The 12,264-nt window shown below is 36.7% G+C and overlaps 1 protein-coding gene across 5 annotated transcripts in view; it reads left to right on the plus strand.

Moving 5' to 3' along the window:
- The first annotated feature begins 62 nt into the window (after positions 1–62).
- The window catches only part of SASS6 (SAS-6 centriolar assembly protein), a 53,152-nt gene continuing 40,950 nt past the window's right edge, over positions 63–12,264 (plus strand). For all 5 annotated transcript variants that reach the window (XM_060302184.1, XM_030868787.2, XM_030868788.2 and 2 more), the window contains exons 1-6: positions 63–255; positions 5,956–6,016; positions 7,724–7,803; positions 8,210–8,314; positions 11,074–11,245; positions 12,139–12,204. In XM_060302184.1, coding sequence (XP_060158167.1) covers positions 191–255; positions 5,956–6,016; positions 7,724–7,803; positions 8,210–8,314; positions 11,074–11,245; positions 12,139–12,204 — 549 coding nt within the window. In that variant the 5' untranslated portion in view covers positions 63–190. The remainder of the gene's footprint in view (positions 256–5,955; positions 6,017–7,723; positions 7,804–8,209; positions 8,315–11,073; positions 11,246–12,138; positions 12,205–12,264) is intronic.

A 12,264-nucleotide genomic window follows, 5' to 3' on the forward strand; every position in this document is an offset into this window, starting at 1 on the left:
CCGGAAGAAGCTGATGGTGGCTGGCGAGGTCCAAACTTCCCGCCTAGCCCCTCTGTTTTATTTTTTCCCCGCCTCCTCCGCGGAAACCGAGCGCCAAACTCAAACTTTAACAGGACCCGGACGTCTTTTAGGCTAGTGCTGCGGGCCGCACTTGGAGTTTCCCGCACACCTGCCGGGGAAGCGGTTCAGCATGAGCCAGGTTCTCTTCCAGCACCTCGTCCCGTTGCAAGTGAAATGCAAAGACTGCGAGGAGAGGTGAGGTCAGCGTTACCCCGTGCCCGCGGATGGCGGTTGGGGTCGGGCCAAGGGGGAAAGATGGCGGCTCCAGCCAGTGGGCCCCGGCGTGTGGCTGGGTGTCCGGCAGGAGTCCCCGGGACGTGGAGGGAGACCTAGCTGGGACCTAGTGGCTACCTCTCACCAAGTCCGCCGTTGCTGAGGAGGGAAGGGTGTGAGAAATGGGACGCTGACCTGCATCACGTTAAAAAAAAAAAAGATCTTATCGCTGAACATTATCGTGGACAGTATAGCCCCTTTCTCTCTTTTTGACAGGTAAGAACTCTGGCCCAGAGAACTTCATTTACTCGAGGGCTTACGAGTTTACAGCAGGGCGGGCACTAGAACTCAGGCCTTGGCTCCCAGCCTTTTTTTTTTTTTTCTTTCTTCTTTGAATTATATTGGAAATAAATTTAAGCTTCGACTTAAAAAAAATCAACTTTATGGTATATTGCCTTTTTTTCACATTAGTTACTAAAAATAGATTACGTTTAATAGACTAAAGACAGTTGGGGAAAACTACAATTTCATCCATTCATTTTTTCATTCAACAAATACTGCATACTTGCAAAACGCCTTGCTGGGCCCTGGGGATACAATGGTCAGGAAAAAGTCCTTGTGTTCGTGGAGTTCACAGTCCAGTGGGGGAGGAAGTAAAGGCCAGTCTCACAGGTAAATGCGAAATTACAACTGACTAAAGAGGTGGTGCTGTTGAGGCTTAAATAGAGAGATCTGGCTGGAAGTCAGGAGATTTCAATTTTGTCTCAGTTCCACCACTGAGTGTCAGCTGTCTCTTAACTTCTCTGAACTGTAAGTTTCCTCCTTTGTAAAGCTGATATAGCAGGCCTACCTACATGGTTGGTTGTTAGGAGGATCAGGTGTGAAAATGTGTGTGAAGGCTAAATGGTGTGGAAATGTGACATATAAAAAACGAAGACATTGCTATATTGAGCTGCCAGTAATGTGAAAGTAGTATATAGTGCAGAATTCGATTCAGAATCAATTGGCAGGCCAGGCAAGGAGATGGTACCAAGACCAGCAGCTGTAAATGCAGATCTATAGGTTAGTTGATCATTCTTTTGTGCTGCCCAGTATGGGAGCCACTGTGATTGTTGGACATTTGAAATGGAGCTAAGCTGAACTGATGTGCATAAGAGTAAGTTGCATGTTGTACTTTGAAGACTTACTAGGAGAAAAAAGGAATGTAAAATATTTCAGTTTTTATATTGATTATGTGTTAAGGTGACAAAAATGATATATAGGGTTAATTAAATATTAATTTATTTGTTTCTTTTAATTTTTTAATGTGGCTTCTAGAAAATTAAATATTACATATATGCCTTATATTTGTGGACAGCTGTGTTCTAGAATGATTACAGAAAGATAAAAGAAAGGGAGGGCGTAATTCCTGATCCCAATGTTGAAACTCCTAGCTCTTCTCCATCTCACTACATTGTCATCACAGTTATCTTCTTAAAACACAGTTTCAGCATTTTTAGACTTTCTGTCTAGAAACTTTTCGTATATTCGTATCACCTATAGCAGGAGTCAGAAAACTAGAGCCCGTGGGCCAGATAGCCCACTACCTTTTTTTGTAAATAAAGTTTTATTAAATTTAGCTATTCTCATTTGTTTAAGAATTGTCTGTTGCTGCTTTTGTGGTATAAGGGCAGAAATGAATAAATGTGACAGACCTTATAGCCTGCAAAGCCTAAAATATTTACTATATGGCCTTTTACAACTGAAGTTTGCTGACCCTTGACTTATAGGAAAAACAGTCCAGACTCTTTAGTTAAAAGTAGTCAAGGCCAGTTCAGCTCAACAAATATTTATGAATGCCTACTGCGTACCAGGCACTGTCCTAGGTGCTGAGAAGCTCCCTTCCTCCTCACCACCTTCCTCCAACGGCAGCAAGAGCAAAAAAACAATTTTCATTCTAGCCCTCAAGGAACTCACACTTTAACAGGGGAAACAAAAATATCTTCCTTTGAGAGGCAGCACAGCACTGGTTAAGAGTTCAGGCTCTGATAAACAACAAGGTCTTACTGTATAGCACAGGGAACCATATTCAATATCCGATGATAAACCATAATGGAAAAGAATATGAAAAAATACATATATTTATCACTGAATCACTTTGCTGTACAGCAGAAATTAACACAACATTGTAAATTAACTATAGTTCAATTAAAAAAAGGATATATAATCCCTCTGTTTTGTACATTAAAAAAAATAGTTCAGATTATGGAGCCACATTGTCTGGGTTGTTTTTTTTTTTTTTTAATTTATTTTTTGGCTACGTTGGGTCTTGGTTGCGGCACACGGGCTGTCTAGTTGTGGCTCATGGGCTCTATAGTTGCAGCATGCGGACTCTCTAGTTGTGGCGTGTGGTCTCCGTTGCCCCGCAGTATGTGGGATCTTAGTTCCCTGACCAGGGATCTAACCCATGTCCCCTGCATTGGAAGGCAGATTCTTAACCACTGGACCACCAGGGAAGTCCCTGTCTGGGTTTAAATTCCAGTTCTACCACTTACTGCTTGCTTTTGTACAATTTTTCTTACTTCTCTGTGCCTCATCTTTAAATTGATAAAAATAAAAGTACCTACCTGTGGGATTATTATGAGCATGTATTAAATAAGTTAATACATATAAAGTGTTTAGAACAGCGCCTGGAACTTAATGAGCATTCAGTAAACATAAGCTATTATTAAAGTATGATTAATGCATGAAGTAATGTAAATGAATTAAAGTCATAGAGAAAAAGGGACTTCAGTTGAGGACGTGGTAGTGCTCAGAGAACTCTGTCTGGAGGAAAGTGATGCAAAATTTTGAAGCCCATGGTTTGACACCAACCTGCTTTTTCATTTTTTTTTTCCCTAAGCTCCTCTATCCAATATAGTAGTCACACAGGACTACTTGTTATCCCAAGTGTACCCTATATTCTCTCAATATCATACCTTTACTCCGTTTTTTCCTGATACCTCAAATGCTTTTTCTTTCATAACTTTCTAGGTCTGTCTTAAAATTCTTTTGCTATAGGGACCTTTTCAAAGTTGCCTAAGTTGATATTAATTGTCCTTAATCATTTATTAGCATGGTGTAGGTGAAAAGTCTGAGTTCTAATTTGGGCTCTGCAGTGTGACCTTAACGAAATTTGTAATTCTGTGCATCTCAGCTTCTTCCTTTGTAAGGCAGAGATAATATTTACTTGGCATTATTGTTGTTAAATAAGACGATATAAGCAAAGTGTCTAGCAGGCACTCAGTAGTGAATGAATTGGTAAGTGCTAGTAACCATTCCCTCCTCTCTCTTGAAGCTTTAAAATACAATCAGAAGCAAACCTTAGGGTAAAGTCATTTAATCTGATCTCAATTTGAGAACATGAACCATGTTTATTTCTGTTTGTATCCCTAGCACCCAGCATAGTACCTGGCTTAGAGTAGCTTTTGTTTGAATTGAGAGTTTAAGGTCACAGCTACTATGTGGCAGAGGTGGGCTAGAATCCAGTTCTGCTGAATCTAACTGACAGGGAGAATGTTATGCAGATTTATGCATTGTTCAGAATGTGACATTTATTTTGAAAAATAGCATTTTTAAAATTGTTTTTTAAACTTCGTTTTATATTGTTCCTATGACATTAACCATTACAGTGGAGGAAGTAAGATTTGTGATTTCAGATCCTCTGAAAGCTCATGCTTTTCTACAAGATATTTCTCTGGAGGTTTTTGAAGTAAGCGTGGGGAATAGTTTTAATCTATGGGCTTCTCCTCCTCTTTTTCCCCCCAGCATCTAATGCATATAGGCTTTTGGAATATATGCAACAAAATCATTAATATGATTGGAAATTTATCATAGTAATAAAACTTCCAGTATTATGTAGAGAATACTTTATTTAATGGATGCTTCTTGAATGTTTTTACAAATTTATCAAGTGTGACACACTTTTAAAAGTGTAAAGTTATCAACCACAGTGTCATATCACTTGGCAGTATGTACTAGAAAAAAACTTAAAAAGGGGCTTCCCTGGTGGCACAGTGGTTGAGAGTCTGCCTGCCTATGCAGGGGACACGGGTTCGTGCCCCGGTCCGGGAGGATCCCACATGCGAGGATCCCACATGCCGCGGAGCAGCTAGGCCCGTGAGTCATGGCCGCTGAGCCTGTGCGTCCGGAGCCTGTGCTCTGCAACGGGAGAGGCCACAACAGTGAGAGGCCTGCGTACCGCAAAAAAAAAAAAAAAAAAAAAACTTCAAAAGATGAAAACGAAACATAATGACATTGTAGAGCTGAAAAGGCCCTCACAAACCTAACTTAGTTCACTTTTTTTCCACTTTTTTTTATAAGTTAGGGAATTGAAAGGTTTCTTCCTGCCCCACAAGAACACTTAATTTAAGTGGAATTGGAGTAGGAGTTTAATCTGTTTCACATACATTGCTTTGGATACTAGAGAGACAGAAACAAAACATTCTCTTGTTTTAAAGGTAATTCTTCCTACCTTTGTGGTGTTTACCAGTGCTCCTTGTTCCTTTTTAGATAATATACAAGTTATGGTAACCTCGTCATGTGAACTAAGATTTAATATCCAGTCATATGTTTAATAAGAAATTTAACTAAAATGACATGTATTTAACCAATATAAATTACAAGTCAGAGCATAAAAAAAACTAAACAATTGAATCTAGCTTTAGTCAACTATTACCAAGTTTTTCCATCAACACTCGGTTACTCTGTCTGTACTTCTGTAGAAGTAGTAGAATGTGGAAAAAGTTTAAAACATCTTTAAAAGAATAACTTAAAACTGAACAAATTCAATTTGTTAGTTTATTTTCCCTTCACATTAGGGAAAGACCATTGTTATTTAATTCTAGCAGAATAATTTGAGAAGCACTTATGCAGAGATGTTTTTCACCATTTCTCCTTTGTTTCCTGAATTATTTAAACATTTTTGCTCAGTTTAATTAATGTTTATGAGCACCTTTATTTATATGCCTCTGTTCAATACTGGGTTTTCTAAGATGCAGTATAGAATGTGTAACACTATGGTTTTTTCCCTTTAGGGTTTAGATTTACTCTGGGATTAGATAGATAATAAACTTGTTGACCATACTTCTGTGGATATATTGCATAGAGAGTCTATTGATCAGATGTAGTTTGTGAATCTGAAAAAAAATTTTTTTGTGTATGCATAAGGGAAGTGAACATGTTTTCTTATTTCCTTTGTTGTAAACATTAAAGTATTTTAATATTATTCACACTTTAAAATTTTCAAATGAAATCTCTCATAAATCAATTTGGTCATTTCAGGTGGTATTTTTTAATGTGAAAAATTGTTATAAAACTGATGGTTTGTCTTTCAGTAGATGTTATTTGAGAATCAGGCCAGTAAGGTTGTATACCAGGCTAACAGTAGGCATTCCACATCATTTATCTCATGTAATCCTCACGACAACCTCTTTTTACAGGAGAGAAAAATTTATCCTCAGGTTAAAAACCTCATTGCTTACTTGTAGAAAAATAGGAACTTAAACTTCAAATCCAGGGTGCTTTCCAAACATCTGTTCATAATTTAGGGACAACCTGTGGAGGATCTTGTGGCTTAAGATGGAAAATGTTAGCTATACAAATGGTAGTAATAATTCATTTCATGTGAATGTTTCTGATAGATGGGCATATCTTTTCATACAGGAGAGTGAGTATTAGACTGAGCATTGAACTACAATCAATTTCTAATCCAGTTCACAGAAAGGTTGGTATTTATTTCTTTTGAAATAAATATTTTTCTTTTTTTGAGATACGGTAATTCTGTACATTATAATTATTTTTGTTCTTTAAGAATGTGAGATCTTTTGTTATATCATCTTGCTTTTTAATTTGGGGCCATTTTATAACTTGCAGATCTGGGGTGGTAGAACCTACTAAGACAACAACTGAGAGATTATTATATCATATATTCCTAAAGCATGCAAGAATTGGGGATTGGGACAACAGTCTCCTTAGGTTTGCCGCATTGCACTTTTTTTTGACCACCCCTTGTGGTTTGCCGGATCTTAGTTCCCAGACCAGGGATCGAACCCCACCAGGGATCAAACCTGTGCCCGTGCCCCCTTGCAGTGGAAACTCAGAGGCCTAACCACTGGACCTCCAGGGAATTCCCCCATTACACTTTTTTAAGTTGCTAGAATATATATTGCTACTCTGTAGAATTGGCGTTTCATGTAAATGTGAGAACAGAATGAATTGAAGCACTGCAGGGAGATAGTTTTGAATCTTTTTGCCTTTTGAAGAGAGGTGTTTAGAACATCATTCTAATCTGATTTAAAAGTATGAGTCATTAACAGAAATGAGGATATAGAATGGAGGGCTAAGAAATACATCTGTTTTCTCTGTCATAGCTTTCCCTGTACATATTCAAGGATCTAATGGTGTTAGTAGCAGCTTCAGTTTTTTATAGCATCTTGGGGTGGATTTCAAGAAATACTTAAATAGAAGCTGCTTTAAGAAACAGTGCCTTCTGAAGCAGAGCAAACACCTAGGTTGCTAATTTTCTAGGGTAGAGATTATATATTATACTTCTTACATGTTATTCCTATGCCTACTGTACCTTTTCATTTTATGAGCTCTACTCATAAAAGTGGTTTAGATTTTTCTAGGACCCTAGTGGTTCCTCAGTAGCCACAAGTAGATATTATTTCTAAGTAGAAACTTAATCTGTTAGCCCATCATCTTGCTAGTCCTGTTTTCCTTGTGCCAGTGTGCTCTGAAATACATAATTTTTGTGTACTTTTCTGTCAGCTTTAGCTGCTGTGATAAAATGGTCTTTATGAAAGGTATTCACTTCATTTGAAACTGAAAACAGATAGGGTTCCACATCAGTGGCCACTTAAGAGTGGGAGAGAATAGGTAGGCTCTTAGGAAGAAGCCCTGACAGCCTGTCACCTGATACCCCTGTCCTCTGCCTGAGAGACAAATGTTCCTTTCTTATCTAGGGTAGATGATTGTTTGTCATTTCTGCTGATGTATTTACCACTTCGGAAATACCAGACAATTAACTTGAGGGAAACTGAAAATATAATTGATTATGATATGATCAGTGGTAAAGAATACTTTCGTTATGGTATCATAGTGCAGCAAGGGCTGGGTCTAAACTTTCTTAAGCCTCTGATAGAATGATATATTCTTCAACTTACAACTCCTAGCATTTAATTAGCTTTTATAGACCCCTTTCCTTCCCACCTTCCACTCCATGTGGCTCTCAAGGAGCAGAATATTTAACCCTATTTAAGATGCTAAAGTCTCCAAAGACCAATGAAAACCCAGCAGCACCAGAAGACAGCTGTCTGAACTATAACAGTGATATGTTGATAATACTAGATGATTTCATTTCCAAGAAGGAAGAAATTACTCTAAAAGCCAAATCTACTGAAAACATTAAAAATAACAATCTTTCTTTTAGGATTTAGTTATCCGTCTGACTGATGATACTGATCCATTTTTTCTGTATAACCTTGTTATATCAGAGGAAGATTTTCAGAGGTAACTATATTTATTTTTCTGGTCTTTGATCTAGGAATAAGTAAATTTTTAAGTTTTGTGAATGTATCGGTACTATCCTCTTTGAAACACATACCTATTAGAAACATTGAGGCATTTTGGGAACACTGGACTATTTATACTGTAATTATTCAGGCTGTTTTTGAAAATAAATATTTGATAGATGATCAGCATTTTGCTTAACAGCTCAGAAGTTTGGAGCTTTAGCTAGATTTATTGACCTTTTCCCTCCCGTTGAATAAACTCTATAAAAATCAAAGTTCCCTAGCTTCATTCTTGATTATAATGTGTGTTCAGTAAATAAAAGAATAGTCTTTCAGGATGTTATTTGTAATTAAATACAGTAATTAAAATTCTAAAAGAATTTCTTTTCCTGTCTTCTGTATAGTTTAAAATTCCAGCAAGGTCTTCTGATAGACTTCTCAGCTTTCCCACAAAAATTCATAGATCTCCTTCAGCAGTGTACTCAAGAACATGCCAAAGAAATTCCAAGGTAAGTCTCAGGAGAGCACTATATCATTAAACTTCCCTAAAGACAGACTCTTCTTTGTAAGACAACTTGATGGGAAAATATTCTATATAAGTACCTCTGTCTGTTTTCAAAGCTGTGGTGAGAGGTTCATAAATCTCAAATTTATAAAATCAGAAATATTTGCCCCTTAATTTTCATGTTTTGGCAAAGCCATTAAAGTTACCTGAAATGTTTAACAGCATCAAATATATATTTTTTCCAAAGGTTATATTCCATTTATAGTTATTATAAAATATTGGCTATATTCCCTGGGTTGTGCAATATATCCTTGTAGCTTATTTATTTTATACATAGCAGTTTGTACCTCTTAATCCTCTACGCCTATATTGCACCTCCCCCCTTCCCTCTACCTACTGGTAACCACTAGTTTGTTCTCTATATCTGTGTCTGTTTCTTTTTTGTTATATTCACTAGTTTGTTGTATTTTTTAGATTCCTCATGTAAGTGATATCATACAGTATTTGTCTTTCCTGACTTATTTCACTTAGCATAATACCCTCTAGGTCTATCCATGTTGTTGTAAATGACAAATTTCATTCTTTTTTGTACTCTATTGTGTATATATACCACATCTTCTTGATCCATTCATCTGTTGATGGACACTTAGGTTGCTTCCATATCTTGGCAATTGTAAACAATGCTGCTATGAACATTGGGGTACGTGTATCTTTTAGAATTAGTGTTTTTGTTTGATTTGGATATGTACCCAGGAATGGAATTGCTGGGTCATAAGGTAGGTCTGTTTTTAGTTTTTTGAGACACCTCCCTACTGTTTTCCACAGTGGCTGCACTAATTTACATTCCCACCAAGAGTGTAGGAGGGTTCCCTGTTCTCCACATGCTCGTCAACATTTGTTATTTGTGTTCTTTTTGATGATAGCCATTCTGACAGGTGTGAGGTAATATCTCATTGTGGTTTTGATTTGCATTTACCTGATGATTAGCCATGTTGAGCATCTTTTCATGTTCTTTTTGGCCATCGGTATGTCTTTGAAAAAATGTCTGTTCAGGTCTTCTGCCCATTTTTTTGTCAGGTTGTTTTTTTTTGTTTTTTTTTTTTCCAGGTTGTTTGTTTTTTTGATATTAAGTTATATAAGCTGTTTATGTATTTTGGATATTAGCCCTTCCTTGGTCATAACATTTGCAAATATTTTCTCCCATTCAGTGGGTTGTCTTTTTGTTTTGTTGATAGTTTTCTTACATTGTGCAAAAGCTTTTTAAATTTAATTAGGTCCCATTTGTTTATTTTTGCTTTTATTTCCTTTTCTTTTAGGAGATAGATCTAAAAAATATTTCTACAATTTATGTCAGAAAGTGTTCTGCCTATGTTCTCTTCTAGGAGTTTTATGGTTTCCGGCCTTACATTTAGGTCTTTAATCCATTCTGAGTTTTATTTTTTTATGTGCTGTTAGAGAATTTTCTGTTTTGTTCTTGTACATGTAGCTGTCCAGTTTTTCCAGCACTACTTATTGAAGAGACTGTCTTTCCCCATTGTATATTCTTGCCTCCTTTGTCGTAGATTAATTAACCATAAGTGTGTGGGTTTATTTCTGGGCTCTCTGTTCTGTTCCATTGATCTATGTGTCTGTTTTGGTGCCAATACTACTGTCTTGACTACTGTAGCTTTGTAGTATGGTCCGAAGTCAGGAAGTATGATTCCTCCAACTGTGTTCTTCTTTCTCAAGATTGTTTTGCCTATTCAGGGTCTTCTGTGTTTCCATATAAATTAAAACTTTTTTTTTATTCTAGTTCTGTGAAAAATGCCCTTGGTATTTGGATAGGGATTGCATTGAATCTGAAGATTGCCTTGGGTAGTATGGTCATTTTAACAGTATTGATTCTTTCAGTGCATGAACATGGTATATCTTTCCATCTGATTGTATCGTCTTCGATGTCTTTCATCAGTGTCTTGTCTTACAGTTTTCTGAATACAGGTCTTTTATCTCTTTAGGTAGGTTTATTCCTAGAAATTTTATTCCTTTTGGTGCAGTTGTAAATGAGATTGTTTCCTTAGTTTCTCTTTTTGATAGTTTTGTTGCTAGTGTTCAAGTATATGTTTTTGTAATGAACTTGGAAAAAGGGAAGAATAAGATTTTGTGTGCACATATATCTGTATTTGTTTAGTGTAACACGTGATCCTTTCCTTGTAAAGCTCCCAAACCTTTTATGTATAAATTTCATCAATTGACGATTCTTGTTTGAATTAATTAGCAACTATAAAATTATGCTTTTCCAGTTCCATCATTCTTCCTATATTTATTAGATATAATTCTTCTATAAAGAAGAACTTTCCTTTATCAATTAGAGCTATTTGATTACTCTGAAAATTCATACAGGAAAGGATACATGCTCAATTCTTACTTTTAAATTGTCAGTTTTCAGAGTAAGGAGTTGTTACTCTAGTTACTTTTGTGGTTTCAGTGGGTTTTTGATTTGTTTTTGTTTTTAGTGTTTTGTTTTCTTCTCCTCATCTGTTTCTCATTGTGAACTCGTGGACATTTATATATTCATTGTTTTCAATCAATAGATAAATCTCCATTTTACTGTTTACACTAATTAATCCAATTTTACCGTTGGGAATCCTTTCATATTGGCTCCTATGATTCCAGTATGCTCCCTTTTCTGATCCTTTTAATCATTGATGATCCAATAGAGCTCATGATTCAATGGGAGAGTTTCACTGTCTCATAAATGTGTTATGTCACACTTTGTTTTCAAAGGTTTTTGCTACAGTTAGTTTCTCCAGAAGCTATTTTGGATAACTCACCTGCTTTTTTAAATGTGGTAGAGACAAATCCTTTTAAGCATCTTACACACCTTTCATTAAAACTGTTACCTGGAAATGATGTGGAAATAAAGAAGTTTCTAGCAGACTGTTTGAAATGTAGCAAGGTAAGATTTAAATTTAAGTTAATCTTTTAAATAAGTCCCAGAGCTCTCTGATAAACCACTGATAAGCTATATTGCTATTAGATTTTGTTTTCTGAATAAAGTTCTTTTAAAGATGTATAGGAATTTTTTTTTTTTTTTTTTTTTTTTTGCGGTATGCAGACCTCTCACTGTTGTGGCCTCTCCTGTTGTGGAGCACAGGCTCCGGACACGCAGGCTCAGCGGCCATGGCTTACGGGCCCAGCCGCTCCGCGGCATGTGGGATCTTCTCGGACCAGGGCATGAACCCGTGTCCCCTGCATCGGCAGGCGGACTCTCAACCACTGCACCACCAGGGAAGCCCCCAGGAAATTTTTATAGCATGTACTGACTTTATTGTTTTAGTTAAGGTACAACAGGATAGAACTGGACCAGGAATTGAGAAACTGAGGTCCCAGGGTTTTTACTGATTTTCTGTGACCTTGAGCAGTCACTTAAACTCTTGGTGTCTTGGTTTCATCAGCTGGTAGATATGTATGGAAATATGTACCCTCTCTAGGCTGTCTTAAATGAGATAAAATATATGGAAGTGTCTTGAAGATTAGAAAGTGCTCTATAACTATATCAGGTATGTAGCACAAGGAAACAACATTGGGATGCCTTGTAAGAGTTTTCAGAAAGTCTTTTTAGTCAAACACTATGGATCAGTGCATCTCAAGATTTAAGGGTTAGGCAAATCTTCTAGGGATCTTGCTCGTGCAGATTCTAACTCAGAAGGTTTGAGGTGGAGCCTGAGATTCTGTATTTCTGACAAACTCCCAGGGTGGTACTGATGCTTACTTTGCTGCACTTTGAGTAGCACAGCTACAGATGATTAAATTAAATTATAAGCTGCATACTTTTATTTTTATAAATAGGAAGAAAAATTATCATTGACACAATCACTAGATGATGTTACCAGGCAACTGAATTTCACACAAAAGGTAATTCAAATTTCATTTTGTCTTTGTAAGTCATCCAAACATAGGTTCTGAATTGCTTCT

The sequence above is a fragment of the Globicephala melas genome, chromosome 1 (assembly GCF_963455315.2).
Source record: "Globicephala melas chromosome 1, mGloMel1.2, whole genome shotgun sequence".
NCBI lineage: Eukaryota > Metazoa > Chordata > Mammalia > Artiodactyla > Delphinidae > Globicephala > Globicephala melas.